General features: G+C 33.2%; 1 protein-coding gene across 7 annotated transcripts in view; it reads left to right on the top strand.

Annotated features, from left to right (window-relative positions):
• Positions 1-16,631, top strand: part of PHTF2 (putative homeodomain transcription factor 2) — a 68,234-nt gene that overhangs the window by 28,668 nt on the left and 22,935 nt on the right. For 3 of the 7 annotated variants that reach the window (XM_036429622.2, XM_045578509.1, XM_036429619.2), the window contains exons 4-9: positions 3,275-3,344; positions 4,151-4,309; positions 7,725-7,890; positions 8,995-9,159; positions 13,393-13,579; positions 14,629-14,784. In XM_036429622.2, coding sequence (XP_036285515.1) covers positions 3,275-3,344; positions 4,151-4,309; positions 7,725-7,890; positions 8,995-9,159; positions 13,393-13,579; positions 14,629-14,784 — 903 coding nt within the window. The remainder of the gene's footprint in view (positions 1-3,274; positions 3,345-4,150; positions 4,310-7,724; positions 7,891-8,994; positions 9,160-13,392; positions 13,580-14,628; positions 14,785-16,631) is intronic. The other 4 variants (XM_036429628.2, XM_045578510.1, XM_036429625.2 and 1 more) reach the window with 2 other exon arrangements.

The following is a 16,631-nucleotide window of genomic DNA, read 5'->3' as shown; positions in this document are numbered from 1 at the left end:
CCTACCATGTATTAAATACAGGATTAAATCATAGGAACAAAATAATGAAATAGATTCTAATTTTGTAGACAAGTCACATAAATACAGATGAAATTAATCCAGGTAAGAGAAAGATGTGTAGGTCTCTTGTGGGGAGCTCAGGGGGAAGCAGCTCTGTAGAGATTAGGAAATATTTCACAAAGGAGGTGACTCATGAGCTAAGTTTGAGAGACCTTAGGGAAAATGAGGAAATCATTCCAGACAAAATGAAGAGCATATGAAAATATACATAAAGTAATGAATGAAGGAACATGACTCTTGAAGGAGCTTGATTGGTAATAGGTTGAGTGGAAGAGGGAGATTAGGGTAGTTAAAAGCAAAACTAGAAATGAAAATGGTAGTCACATTACATTGCCTTACAACAGTCTAGAAAAAATCTGGGAAACATTGAAGGATTTTAAGTAGAAAAGTTTCCTCGATTAAATTTATATTTTAACAACTTTGCTAAGTGTGATGGCAAATACTAGAAGAGAAGCAGATAAAGAATTCTGTTTTAGAAATATCCAGATGATATATTGGTGAAAGATTTGGGAATCCTCTCTATGTAAAGTAAGTGTGTGTGTATACACACATATATATATATATAAATTATATATTCTACACATTATATAAATAAAGCTATAGGAGTGACTGGATTTACACTGAATGATGAAAGAAGAAAACAAAGAATGAAATATTGGGAAAGAAATATTTAATAGGTAGGTAAAGGAAGAGGAGATGTAAAGAAGGAGGAAAGAGAAGTAAGATATCCATAGTTTGGTGAATTGAAATAGTTGGGAGTTGGAAGAGTCAAGCAAATAAAGAGTAGCAGAGAGATCTAGTAAGTTTGTTAAATCGAGGTCTGCAAAATCGAGGGTTTACTGTAACTTGAAAATAACCTTATAGCCAGTGTTTTACAGCAAATCTAAAACTTCATTTATTGCTGTATACATAAGATTTTTAATCAAGATTGTTTTAAGAATTTAGTCCTTACAAAAGAAACAGTAAGTGACCTTGATTTACATAATTACGTTGTTTTTCACCATATTCATTCTACTTGACTTTTTATATGTAGTTCATTTTCTATTTTATATTTCATTAAAGCAATTATTTTCAGTTATACTGTAGAGTCACAACAAATGACCAGTTTTGATAAAACTTCCCCTTCAAGGTAGCCTATGAGAATATTTTGAGAGTTTAGAAGAAGAAATATTACAATGATAAATCTTCTAACATTAATGATTTTAATTAAGTATATATTTTAAATTGGAAATTTTTAAATTGGTTTAGAGTAAATTACATTCAAACAAAATAGCACAGAGTTTAGTACTCAAAAATTTATGTAACCTCAAAAATTTTAAGTGGAGAAAATAATTTGCTATTTATACACAACTTAGGTTTATTGGACAAAATTTCCTGTCAGTATATCATATCTTTCTGCACATGTCTGTAAATGACTGCAAAGTATTGATTTTGGAATACAAATAATTTTTAGTGAGTAGGTGAATTTGCAAATTTTGAAACTATGAATATGAAGATCAACTGAATGTAAAATTATCATGGATAGTATATCTTTAATCCTGACCCTTTCTCTTTTGTTTTTGTATCTTTGTATCCCTGGGTTGTTTGTAATTTCAGATGAACAGACTATTTGCAGAGGTTCAGAGGTTAATTGCATCTTGAATTCAGGGTACTTTGTTTAAACATCTCACTTAATTCTGAGCTCAAATGCTGTCTTCTTCTTTGCTTTAGATGCAAACAGTACTTAATCAGATTCTTACTTTAAGTGGTCATTGTTAGTTACTTGGATTACTTGGAAGAATCAAACAAAGCACTGAATAGCTATTACTTGGTTAATTGAATGAGTAATCAACAAGTCATTTAAACACTATGTCATTTCTTAGCTTTTGGCTCCTGAGGAATGTAACCTAAGCTCTTCCAATCTCTCTCTCTCTCTCTCTCTCTCTCTCTCTCTCTCTATATATATATATATATATATATATATATATATATTAGTGAGTTTTTACAGAGAGGAAGAGAGAGGGATAGAGAGTTAGAAACATCGATGAGAAAGAATCATCGATCAGCTGCCTCCATCACACCCCCTACTGGGGATGTGCCCGCAACCAAGGTACATGCCCTTGACCGGAATCGAACCCGGGACCTTTGAGTCCTCAGGCCAACGCTCTATCCACTGAGCCGAACCGGTCTCGGCCAATCTTTTTTTTTTTTTTTTTTTTTTTAATATATTTTATTGAGTTTTTACAGAGAGGAAGAGAGAGGGATAGAGAGTTAGAAACATCGATGAGAAAGAATCATCGATCAGCTGCCTCTTGCACACCCCCTAATGGGGATGTGCCCACAACCAAGGTACATGCCCTTGACCGGAATCGAGCCCGGAACCCTTCAGACCACAGGCCAATGCTCTATCCACTGAACCAAATCGGTTTTGGTGCTCTTCCAACCTTAATATCCTAGAGTTAAGTTATAATTTATTTTTTCATAGTCCCTCCTCTCACTAATTTTGATTTCCAACCTGACCCCCATTTCTATATACTGATAGCAAAAACTTAATCTTAGTGTTTAGTAATTTTAAGTTTTATAATTAATTCAATTTGTGAGTCCTGCTTTCTTTTCTTCCACCTACTGGGCATGGCCTCTAATTTCTGATTTGATTAGGTGGCATTGGGGTCTGGGTACGCATGTGAACATAGTGGCATCTCTGAGATATGCATCATTCTCTCTGGGTCTTAGCTAATACCACCCCTACATGCTGGCATCTGCTGAGAAGTCTGCATCCCTGTCTGTCCTCGGCTCTGTGGTCACTGCTTTCTGCAGCAACACCCTCAGCATCACACCTTGAAGGTCCTTCAGAGCCACTGCTCCCCCAGCCAGCCTCAACACTCTCCTGTCAAATCTGGGCCAGCAAAGGCTCTCTCAGGCTGTACATCCAAATTGATTGGTAGCAGTTGTCTTTGTTTTAGAACTGTACTTTATCTTTTTTACTTTTTCTAAATTTATCTTGGAAAGATTATATTTTTTCTGCTCTTCTGGATTTAAATATACATATAGAATTCTAATACTGTTTTTTTTATGAGAGCATAATGACATAATGTTATTTTAGTTTTAGGTGTACAACATAATGATTTGATGAAATGATCACCACAATAAGTCTAGTTAAAATTTGTCCCCATGCATTATAACATGTTTTCTTGTGATCCATAGTCTCACCAATACTACTTTTAATATATTATAGGGACTAAGGAATAAACCAAAGAAAACAGCGCATGTGAAACCAGACCTCATAGATGTTGATCTTGTGAGAGGTGAGCCTTGGATAAATAAATGCTTAATGCAATTAGAAATTGACCTTGTAAAAACAATTCAAAATGGGTTAGATTTATATGTTTGTAGAAGTAAAAGTAATGTGAGCTTAAATGAAGAAATGTAAGCAGAAATTCCATAAAAAGCAGAAAATTGAAGCATTTAAAACCATTGACTAGTTTTTCCTCCTGCTAAAAATCATTACAAGAAGTACATATAAAAGAAAAACATCTCGTGTTTGCTTAGCAGGCTACAATAAGGCTTGGCTATAAAAATTAAAGTGGTAACATTTTAAAATTTTTATATTTAAACTAGAGGCCCGGTGCATGAATTTGTGCACGGGTGGGGTCCAGCCCCCCCATTGAGGTGGGCGGGGCCAATCAGGGTCAGGGCTGTGGGTGGTTGGCTGGATGGCCCTGTCCCTGGGTCAAACTCTTGGTTGAGGGGACAATTTGCATATTAGTCTTTTATTATATAGGATTATAATTGACATACAAATATTGTATTAGTTTTCGGGGTTAAAGTGATAACTTAGAATTCCTAATTGGAACTGACATTTGAATATATTTATAAAATATGTAGGAGAAATTCTGTTATTTTAATTAAAAGTTGTTTTCAAAGTACCTGAGTTAATATGATAGCATGAAGAATGTTTTTTAAATTGTGTTACCCAAAATTGGACATTTCTTATTCATAGCATAGTATAAAATAATACATGTTTTGCTTTTCTTCAAATGTTGAATTTTTTTTCTCTAAGGAAGTTAAAGACTAATAAGTGTACTCTGTTGTCTTATTTTACTTTTCTCAGGGTCTGCATTTGCTAAGGCAAAACCTGAAAGTCCTTGGACTTCTCTGACTAGAAAAGGGATTGTTCGAGTTGTATTTTTTCCCTTTTTCTTCCGGTGGTGGTTACAAGTAACATCAAAAGTCATCTTTTTCTGGCTTCTTGTCCTTTATCTTCTTCAAGGTACAATTAAATGGTATTATAGAAATGCATTTTGCTTTGAACTTTCAGGATATTACATTAATAGGGTTACCAAAGGCTTTTAAAAAATCATGAGTATAAAGATAAACATTTATTGTGATATTTCACTTATTAGACATTGGTTTGTTATTTTAAATGAGAAATCAAAGCAATTATTTTCCAATATAATTTTGTGAAAATTTGAATCTGTGGTTGGCTAAAGAAAAAAACAAGTTGAGAGGATTTTTAAAAATTAGAAAGTCTCTTCAAAATGCACCTCCCACATATACATACCACATAATCATTTTTTTTTTGTACAAGTTCATTTGTCCTGCCTCTGAAACTGCCTCGTTCTGTCCTTAAATTGTGCATACCATGCATTATTGTGATTGCTTTTCACAGATTCTTATTTAATTCTCACTACCACCCAGTGAAGTATAGGTTCTGTTTTTATGCCTAGATTATAGACATGGGATCCTGAAGAACCTGAGGGCCCAGAGTCACACAATCACCAGATTTCAAGTTTAAACTAACTTAGAGCCACATGCTTAACAACTGTGTGGCATTGCCTCTCACCACAGCAGCATTCTAGTGTGCCTCCTATACTATACCATGCATACTATCCAACACAAAAGCACTTGGAGTCTTAAGAAAGAAACCACTCACATTCCATCACTCTAACAAAGCATTGATTATAAATAATTTGGTTGGTACTCTTTCGGTGTTTTTGAATGTCTTTTTTTAAAACACGATTTTAATCCTAAATGATTATTTCAGCGTGTTTTTATTCACAAACTCTAAGTAAAAGATAATATTTTTAAGTAAATGAAAATATAATAAAAACTACAGATTTTACTTAGGTGAAGCTGTTTCCTTAAGCCAGGGTACATCTTATATACATAAAAGAGAGTGAACTATGAAGATTTTGTGTTTGTTAAGAGTGTGTGTGTGTGTGTGTGTGTGTGTGTGTGTGTGTTTCTGATTTAAAAAATTATACATATTCATTACATACAGAAAATTTGGAAAATATAGGTAAAACTGAAGAGAAAAGCCATCTATAATCTTGCCTTTAAGTTTACTTTGTAACACTTTTTATTTAGTTGAGATTATTCTGTGTAAATGATTGTATTTTTATTTCTGCCTTATGTCATAGCAAGTATCAGAGTTTTTATAAATATAATTTTAAGTTATTAGAAAATACCGTATCAGTACCCTACAATACTGGCATTTAAGCTTCTTTGCTGTCTTTTGTTATTATAATTTATGCTGAAGTGAACATACGGTTTGTGAAGTTTTTTTATACTTTGAATTACTTTCTTATGACAAATTCCTAGAATGCAATTAAATATAGTAACTTTTCCAAGGATTTTCATATAGCTTGTCACTGCTTTCAAGTAGTTTACCTTTGTTGTTGCTAAGTATAACACTATTACATTATATGCTAGTTCTTTTAAATGTACTTTTATCTTAATTTATCTATAGAGTTACTTTCTTGTGTTTGCTTTTCTCACAAAAGGATTTAAGGTCTTAGGCGACCCTGCTAACCACCGCTATAGAGCCTAAGACCATCGGAAAACACAGATATTTACATTACGATTCATTAACAGTAGCAAAAATACAGTTATGAAGTAGCAACGAAAATAATTTTATGGTTGGGGGTCACCACAACATGAGGAACTGCATAAGAGGGTCGAGGCATTAGAAAGGCTGAGAACCACTGGTTCTCAAAAAGGTTAAAAACTGGATAAAGGACACATTAGATTTCATATTAAAAACAACATAAACTCTATATTTTTCCAAATTCCAGATTCTGTTATAAAACAATTAGAGAACTTGAGTTAAATTTTAGGGTAATTCATAAAGATGATTGACATTTTTAAAAATTTAAGTGTTTGGTTTTTTTTTTCCTTTTCAAAGAATCTTACTAAGGAGAATATAAGCTCAAATTTGTTGTATGACAATTCTTAAACATCTTAAGTGGTAAAGTGTCATTTTAAGCTTAAACCTTGGTATGCTAGGCCAGGATTCTTTCAGTGGCAGGTGACAGAAACCAAATGCAAACTAGCTTTTGTAAAAAGTGTTTTTTGTCTTTACTGTTTATCATGAAAGTTTTCAGAAAAAAACCCTAAGAAATTAGATAGACCTGTGCAAAAACCAGAGTGACTATTTGCTTGGGACTATCTAACTATCAAAGTTGACTTGTGTTGTCCTTATGCTTTTATTAACATCTCTCATCTCACTCTCAAGAGAGTTCTGATTTAGATGACAATATACAAAGTCACTTTAAACACCCACATGCCTATCTCTTTGATTAAATAATTAATATTTTGGCATATTTACTTTTTTTTTTATCAAAGTAAGTTATGTACATCATAGAATTTTACCCCTGAATGCATCAGTATGAATCTTTTCAAAATATTACACAATTACATTATAACTATTACACCTAACAAAATGAACAGAAATCTCCTAATACTCTAATTCTCCAATTGCCCTTAAAAGGAGTTAGGTACTCCTAGGCTCTTGACTCAAGTATTACTGGAACTAGAGGCTTAGATGATGTCTTCACTTTTTATGCAGTCCCCACTACTTTTCTTAAACTGGTCTCATTCTTAGGAAGGCTTTTTTTAAGTGATGGCTGAGGTACTCTGGCAATTCCTTATTTTCATAGTCCTTAGTGTTTTATCTAGGAGAAAGGCCTTCAGGCACCTCTATTACTCCCTGTAAACGTTTCTGTGTGGCCCTGCTTAAATCACATGCCCATCTTTTTATTAATTACTGTGCCCAAAGTTAAGACTGTAACAAATCTAGATTACAGGTCTGTCCCTGAGGTAGGAGAAATAAGAACATTCGAGTGACAGATGAAGGAAGCAAATTCTCAAAAGATAAAGAATTTGTGTCTACCAGGCTTAAGGGATGCTGAGCAAGCAAAAACAGGATTTCTTCTTCCTGTGGAAATGATTAGCAATAATGGGTGTTTAGTGTTTTCCCTGAAAAGTATGTCCAAGTAAATATATGTTATTAATTTTGAGTACATAGACTTCTATTGAAAAAAAGCTCATTATGCCTTATCATAGACTTCCGTGTTTGTTAAAGAAATAAGTGCACTCGAGGTTAGTATGGCTCTTTTGCCTCTCTGGAATTTTACCTGCAGTGGCTTGAGATTCATATGCATCTAGTTGTCATTGTAGTTTTAAGGTGTGTATTTTAGAGACCGTGTTGAGTGTTACCTTGTTCCAAGAGTTTATTACTGAAGAGCAAGCATGGCTAGTCAGTCTGAAAGAGCTTGTCTGGAGAAACATTTAAACTTATTTAAATTTAGAAAAATAATCTGGGAAGAAGCAATGTTAAAACAAGTTTTAAAGATTTTAAAGGGTGACTATCAGATCTATAATGTGTTCTCTTTCCCTTTTCGTAGTTGCCGCAATAGTATTGTTCTGTTCCGCTTCCAGCCCACATAACATACCTCTGACAGAAGTGATCGGGCCGATATGGCTGATGCTGCTCCTGGGAACTGTGCACTGCCAGATTGTTTCAACAAGGACACCCAAGCCGCCTCTCAGTACAGGGGGGAAAAGAAGAAGGTACTGCCTATTTAAAAATGATCTTTTTTTGTAGATTTCTATAATTTGAATCTATAATTATTCTTGGCTTCAATAAAATGCTGTCTTGTAAAGTTACTCTTTCAAATAAAGCAGTGAGCTTCAGAATCAGCTACCAAATATGATTTGGTTTTCTGTATTTGCTTCAAGGTACTTTTGAGACCACACACCTGTTTTGTTTTTATTTTATTTTCTAACATTAATTTCTAGGCACCTAATATCAATGTAGGGAATATATGTTAGTTGGAGTTGCTAATAATTCCCACTCTTTAAAAAGGTTTATAAGATGCTTTGCCAAAAACAAGAACCAAGAAAAATTTTCAGCTGAATTTTATTTATTAAATGCTATTTGAGCCCTGGCTGGGCAGCTCAGTTGGTTGGAGCTTTATCCTGTGCAATAAAGGTTGCAACTCTTGGTCAGGGCATGTGCAAGAGGCAAACAATTGATCTCTCTCTCTCTCTCTAAAAAAATAAAATAATAAATCAATAAACATGTCCTTGGGTGAGGATTATGAATGAATGAATGAATGAATGAATGAATACATGCTATTTGAAACTGTAATATTGCCCTAGGTTAAGTAAGCATAGTAGGTCTCACTGGCCAGTCTGTGCAATGGAGTTCTGTTTGAAGGGTCTCTTGGAGCAATTCCTCTTTTGAATATTGTTGCTAAGAGATTGTGACATATGCAGTTTGGAGTTGTTAAAATTTAAGCCCTTTTCATTTTGAAAAGATAAATATTGGTAGATAAATAGCACATATAGTCAGTTAGATTATAATTCTTTTATTCAAATTTTCTTCCTCCCTGCAGGTAAGTGGCATTCAAATGGGAAGAAATACTTTTGTAAATACCTGTCTAATGTGACCTTACAACCTAATATTCATTGACTGGCAGTATAAGCAAGGAACAGTATCATACCATTTACAGAAATTGGTTTTGAACATGTACTTTATGTTTGGGTAAATTTGAATTTTATTGTGCATTACAATTCCTGTGTTTATGTTTACAAAAATTTTGAACGTACTACTGAGAAAATGGTTGTTAAAATTTTAAAGTTACTTTCCAATCTTACTCTCTTCTAATAAAGGAAATTAAGAAAAGCAGCCCATTTGGAAGTACACAGAGAAGGAGATGGTTCTAGTACCACAGATAATTCACAGGAGGCAACAGTTCAGAGCCACTGTACAAGCACCTCATACAGCGTCGGCACTATCTTCAGAGATCTTTGGCATGCTGCTTTCTTCTTATCAGGGTTTGTATCCAAGATTTTATATGGCTAGAGCACTGTCTCTTTTCTGGCACTTCAATCTCAGGTAATGAGTATTAATGACTTCACATATGACAAATCTATTACAGATTTTGTTTTGATCAATTATAATGCTATAGATAATGAAAAATAGAGACCATAAAGTTTATTTTGGGATATATGTAAACATTTCTAAATGAATATATACCATCAGAGTATATTTAGTTGACTTTATAAATTTTAATTTCTTTTGTGATTTCTCAAGTCCTACTTCTATTAAATTGGTTATTTTTATTAGTACTATAGGTCAAATTGGCTTTACTAATATGTCATGAGACTTGTATATTTTAAATTTAATCCCTGCCTCGGTTATCTAAAATTGTCTGATATAAAACATGTAGGCATTTGTATTTAAAAGAATAAGAAGTATACTATAGGATGGAATTCTATTTTTGTGTACTGGGCTTTTGTATAGTTTGTACCACAATGAATGTTTACCAAATAAGGAAATGTGATTATAGCAAATTTCAAAAGTAAATTAAACCTAACTCAATATTGTATAATTATTTTGAATAATTAATTCAAAACATTTAAGGGTTATATTACTAGTGCACATATACACATAATAAAATTGAAAGGGATTAAAAAGCTATGATCAAAATAGTATAACTGATAAAAGTTGCTAAACTAATCAAGAAAAGAGATACTACAAATAACTAATTTGGTCACTTTCGTTAACTCCTCTGCTAATACTGTTTCATCAATATGTGATTGTGCTCTTACGATAAAGTTTATCATGCATTACATAATTAAGGAATTATATCCTGGGCATATTTTCGTTGATTGTAGTTTTGGGGAAAATTCTCCAAAATGTTAATAGTTTGCAATAACATTGCATAAAGTTGCTTCCTCCAGAGAAGATACAGGTTCGGTTTGGTTTTTAACTTGCATTGGATTCTGTCTGTATCTCTTAGTCTGTTTTAATTAATTTATTTATTTTAAAATAAATAGCTCTCCTTTCTAACAGTAGGATGCAATGGTTTTATCACTCCCAAGCCAGTATCTTAAACATTTCTCAAAAACTTTTAATAAGCAATTTTAAAAAGGCATATGGATATGATCTTTTTTGGGGGGAACCATTTAGTTGTTTTGGTTGTCCTGAACTGATATTTTATAACTTAGTATTCAGAATCCACCTAATGTAGTACATTGGTGCCTTTGGAATTCTACTGTGTTTCTCAAATTAGATTCAGACTTCAATTTCCCTCCTTTGGGACTGTAGCATAACCTTGACTACTAGCCATTGGTATAATAATGACTAAAACCCTTTGGGTTTATTCTTTGTAATCGTGGCAATTATAATCTACATGTTTTTAAAAATGCACTGTTTTCAACTAACTCGTTCTGAGACTGGTTTGCCAGCTTATAAATAAGATTTTTAAATATTAAGTATAAGAAGACCTTAAGAAAAATGTTAATTTTAGAAGTTCTGATCTTGAGTTTTGAAATCTTCATGTTTTGTTCTTTGGCTTTAATACTTCAGAAAGGGCTTAAACTGAAATATCAACTTGGGACTTAAAATTGTTTCTGGTGATAAAAAATTGAAAAACTGGATACTTCCATTAAGGTGTCTGAATTAACGTAACTGATGGGAAAATAATTGCATAACCCCCCAAGGATTTAAACTTTGTGTATGATATCTTGGTTTGCTAAATGTTAGGATGAAATCTACAATTCTTTACATCCTGTATTTATAAGTTGGAAAGGCTCTATTCATCATCTCTAAGTATATTTCTTCTCAAGATAAAACAATTCTTTTTAAAGCAAAGCATACATAGTATTTCTCATTAAAAAAGGGAGGGGGGATTATTATAAAAGAACTCCATGAACCTAAGAAAGCAATGCTAAAGAAAGTATCAATTACCATTTGCAACAGCATGGATGGAACAGAGAGCATTATGCTAAGTAAAATAAGCCAGTCAGAGAAAGATAAATATCACATGATCTCACTCATTTATGGAATATAATGAACAACATAAACTGATGAACAAAAACAGATCCAGGGACAGAAAAACATTGATCAGACCGTCAAACCTCAGAGGGAAGGTCGGGAGAATGGGGGTAAGGAGGAGAGATCAACCAAAGAACATGTATGCATGCATATAAGCCTAACCAGTGGACACAGACACCAGGGGGGTGAAGGTATAAATGAGGGGAGGGGGGTGTTTGGAGGAGTAATGGGAAAATAAGGATACATATGTAATACATTAATCAATAAAGAAATGAAAAAAAAAGTAGAAATCAACCATATTTCCTAAGGATGTAGTACTATAATTTCACTGTACTATAGTGTTAAATTAGCATAATTAAAATTTCTACTCAAAATACTGAATAGAAAGAATTACATCTAGGTTGTAAATCTCTTCAGTATAATGCCTGTTTCAGAATTCAGATAGACCCTAAGTTTTCTTTCATGTCTAAGATTCACAATATTATTACAAACAGGCAGTGAAAAGAAATTAAGCTTTTATTGGATTTTTTTTTCTTTATTGATTAAGATATTACATATGTGATCTTATCGCCCCATTGGCCCCCACTCATGCCAGATTGGGGAGAAAGCCTTGGAGCTCTGTAGAGCAAGAGAGAAGTATGGTCTGTCTGTCCCTTTCACTAATCTGTCAGGAGAAGATCAGGAAGGAAAGGGGCTTGTTTGTATAAGACAAAACTTTCTAGGCTTTGATGAGTGTATTAATAAGAAATCCTAACAGGAAGTTTCCCAAAGAGTGTAGTTGGAGGTAATATGGAGAATTAAATTAGCCTCATAGTTAGAAGGTCTATAATCTAGTGCTATGTTTGCCTCTTAAATAAATCATTTAGACCTTTTTATACTTCTAATTCCTTATTTCCAAATTTACCATTCCAAATAGGAGAGTTCTAATAACACTGAGTAACTGTAGTGTCAAAAATATTTTTTTTTTGGTGCATTAAAAAAACTTGTTGTTGACCCACGTGAAGGCAATATATTAGTTTCTTTCTTGCAGAAGTGATACTCTGGAGAAAATTCAAGGGGGTTTATTTAAATGTAATTAAATATAATTGCTTTTAATAATGTTCTATGATAAAGTTAATCTACACTGAACACATTCTAATTTTGTGTTGGACTTACATTATATTTCTACTAACCATTACCTTTAGATAGCGATTATTTCACCCACTAGAGACTCTTCAAGCGTTTGCCTATTAATCAAAAATGTCTTGTTTATTATTTTCTATATCGTATCTTACATACTGAGAAAATTTTAATTCCTAAATAAAGAACCTCAGTTGTAGCTACACGGTTACTGATATTTTTTCAGAATATTTCAGTGGGTGAAAGAGGTTACTTCTTTATTATTTTGTGTTCTTTATTTCTACTTCTTTCATTATTTAGAACCTTATATAAAGTTTTTCCTTTTTTATATATATTTACGAAACAAAGGTTCTATATCTCCATTGTGTATTAAAAAAAATTTATCCAAGATATTTATGTATATATACTAATGGGAAAATATTTGGGTAAATGTGAATGTTAAAACTGATTTAAACCACTAACTGCAACTTAACCTGATAATTACTGATATATTTTTTAAAATAAAACTTTAAAAACATTATTAATCATAATAAAATGGACAAAGTTTTTATCCTAGATTTTGCTCAAAGACCAGGTAATTTTGACCAAGAATTGTTTGATAAGCTAAGCCATGTCTCTTAGAATTGTTATTTGTAAGACCTCAGAACCTATAAAATAAGCTGAACTATGACACTGATATACACTTTTATTTTTTATTTATTTATTTTTTTAATATATTTTATTGATTTTGTACAGAGAGGAAGGGAGAGAGATAGAGAGTTAGAAACATCGATGAGAGAGAGTCATCGATCAGCTGCCTCTTGCACACCCCCTACTGGGGATATGCCCGCAACCAAGGTACATGCCCTTGACCGGAATCAAACCCGGGACCCTTCAGTCCCCAAGCCGACGCTCTATCCATTGAGCCAAACCGGTCTTGGCTACACTTTTATTTTATATGATGGATACTATATTTCTAAATTATCTGTTGTAAAAATGAGGTGGGCTTTAAAATTCTGAGAAGTAACTACTGGATTTTATTATTAACAGATCATAATTTCTATCAGTAACCATCCAAAATAAGGTAAGTCCATTTAACATGCTTCTGAATTTTTTTTTTTTTTTTTTAGATCAAAGAAAACAAAGAATTCAATTGATAAATCAACTGAGACTGACAATGGCTATGTATCCCTTGATGGGAAAAAGACTGTTAAAACCAGTGAAGGTGAAATACAAAGCCATGAACCTCAATGTGAAACTATTCGATCAGAAGAGACAACCTGGAACAAGGGAACACTGAGGAACATTCCCAGTAAAGTAAGTGTGATTTTTAAAAAATAATTTGCTTGTGTGGTTTTGCATTAGCTAATGGACTATATTTTTTGAACTATATTTTTTTTCTCCCGAATTTATTCTCTGAGCCTTTAAAAATCACACCGTTGAAGCTGAAAATTAGTTAAAGTAATATGAATAAACTTCATTGTCAATATAATTATTGCCTTCTTAAATTGATTAATGACTCAAATATTTTCAAAATGTTAAAGCACTTGAATAATTTCATAGTTGATTCTTATTAAACCTTAGCTTTACTTGCCCCATTTCCATGTATATAAGAATTTGTTTTAAACTGAACATTAAGTTATTCTAGAAACTAAACTAGAAACCTGATTTTCCATAAGAAAATACTACCTTATTTTCCTACCTTTATTAGCATTGGTGTCAGCACATTTGTTGTTAGTTATAAAAAAATTCTTGAGCCGAAACCGGTTTGGCTCAATGGATAGAGCGTCGGCTTGGGGACTGAAGGGTCCCGGGTTCAATTCCGGTCAAGGGCATGTACCTTGGTTGCGGGCACATCCCCAGTAGGGGGTGTGCAGGAGGCAGCTGATCGATGGCTCTCTCTCATCGATGTTTCTAACTCTCTATCTCTCTCCCTTCCTCTCTGTACAAAATCAATAAAATAAAATAAAAATAAAAATAAAAAAAATTCTTGAGAGAACCAAGATGGTGTCATACATAAACACACATATACTTGCTGCCTCTATACAACCATATCTAACAGGCAGAACAATTACCACCCAGAATTTCGGGAAAGGTGACTGAGTGGAAGTTCCACAACTAGAGAGGTGAAGAAAGCACAGTGAAATCTGGATGTGTCTTACAAATTTATATGTAGATAAAGTGCCAGGATAGTCACTGATTTAAGATATCTTTTCAGAAAACTAAGTAGCACAAGTCACTTTCAGTGGTTTGAAGGTATTTAAAGCTATATGTGCATATGTATATATAATTGAAAGTTTTACACTTTCAAAACTGCAAATTAAGTTAGAAATTACCATAATCCTCTTTGTGTACTCCCATTTTAGGATACCCAAAGGACAATAACAAATGTTTCTGATGAAGTCTCCAGCGAGGAAGGACCTGAAACGGGATACCCATTACGCCGTAATGTGGACAGGACTTCTGAGAGCATTCTTCGGAATAGAAAGTCACACCATTATAAGAAACATTACCCTAATGAGGTATATACTTTGGCTTTACATGTATCCATACATATCTTTAAAATATATATATTCTTTTATTGATTTCAGAAAGGAAGGGGGAGAGAGAAAGAGAGGGAGAGAGAAACATCAATGATGATAGAAAATCATTGATTGGCTGCTCCCTGTACGCCCCCTACTGGGAATTGAGCTCGCAATTTGAGCATGTGCCCTTGGCCAGAATTAAACCTGGGACCCTTCAATCTGCTGGCCGACGCTCTGTCCACTGAGCTAAATCGGCTAGGGCCATACCTTTTTTTTTTTTTTAATATATGTTACTTATTTACAACTTCTTTTAACAATTAACAATAATTATTAAAAGAACATATTTCCCCTCAGTATCAATATCTTATTGTTATATATTCTGGATTTATAGAGTAGCAGTTTTAGATTTATGTGTTGCATATATGATAAGTAGCCATGCATTTGTACTCATTTTGTATATTTTCTCTGAAGATTCACACATTCAGTTCATTGTTCACCTTTAAAGAAGTCCATCCTGGAGAGACAATCTGTGAACTCCTGGGTTAGTCTTTCCCACAATTTGAATGTCTTTATGACTAATTGATTATTTCAAAGTTATTATCTTAAGTGACTTTCTTTATGTTCTTGTCACCAGTTATTACGTTGCCCGTACTATTAAATTCAATCTTTTTTTTCTCTCATTTTTTCTGTTTTTCTTTATTGTTTGTTTTTCTAAACCCTTTTCTAATTTATCACATTTCTCGAAGTTATCACATCTCTTGAAGCTCTTTAAATAGTAAAAGAATTTCATTCAACTGTATTTTTAGTTTTTATTCTAAAGAACTAAGAACATTTTATTATCTCCCTTCAAGGCACATTAATTAATTGCTTCTCAAAGGAGGCCTCCACAGTGGAGATATTCCTCCCAATTGAAAAACATACCACACATAGGTGTGGTTCTATGTCTCCGCCCCTTCTACCAGTTTCAATGTATTTTCTGTACATCTCTAATTGTAGGACTTCAATTCAGCCAGATTTTAGGTGGTTCTGAATGATGGTGGTTCTATATTTTAGTTGTAATTTTGATGTTATGGAAGGCATCAAGTACCCATGTTTACCTATGCCACCAACTTGATTCTCCTCAGGGGCATTTTGTTTTCAAGAAAAGTTATCCAGTCTTTGGTCCATTGGAGAGCCGATACTAGATTAGGCTGCCATGGTATTGGTACCAAAGGGGTTGGGAATGTGGTGGTGATCTGTCATTCAGTGTGAACTTAACCCCTCTTTCCATACTCCCCCACTTTCTTACCGTTTTCTGTGATATACTGTATCTGGTTGGCTTCTTTCAGTCACCTGTTGGGAAGATGATGGATTACTTGATTATCTGGAATGTAGAAGGTTTCCTAGGGAATTGATAGCTTCATTTAAGCATTTGACTTATTTTCTTTTCTGTCCTGCTTTGTTAACTCTACAAGTATCTTTTAATTTTTCTTTCCTATTGTAGATAAGATTCTCATAATTTATTCCATCTAATAAATGCATTTGATGGAAAGCACAATGCAGAAACTATAGGGTTGGAATCAAACTATTTAAATGACTTTGGAAAAAGTATTTAACTTCTCTGAGTCTCAGTTTCTGCCTGTATAATCCGGGGGGGAGAGAAGGAGAGCAGCCTCATCAGATTGTTAGGGTTAAATAAGATTATGTATAATTGCTTGATACAAAGCATTCATATTATAAATACTTATTCCTTTTAAATAAATAATCCTCTCTTCATTTGACTATATGCTGATTTAGCTATCTAAAGATTTGAAATAAGCAGAGTGAATCAAATTAAATGAGCTATTAAGTTGAGCTGTTTTTCC

The sequence above is a fragment of the Pipistrellus kuhlii genome, unplaced genomic scaffold (assembly GCF_014108245.1).
Source record: "Pipistrellus kuhlii isolate mPipKuh1 unplaced genomic scaffold, mPipKuh1.p scaffold_m20_p_10, whole genome shotgun sequence".
NCBI classification, from domain to species: Eukaryota; Metazoa; Chordata; class Mammalia; order Chiroptera; family Vespertilionidae; genus Pipistrellus; species Pipistrellus kuhlii.
This window is presented reverse-complemented; position numbering and strand designations above follow the sequence as displayed.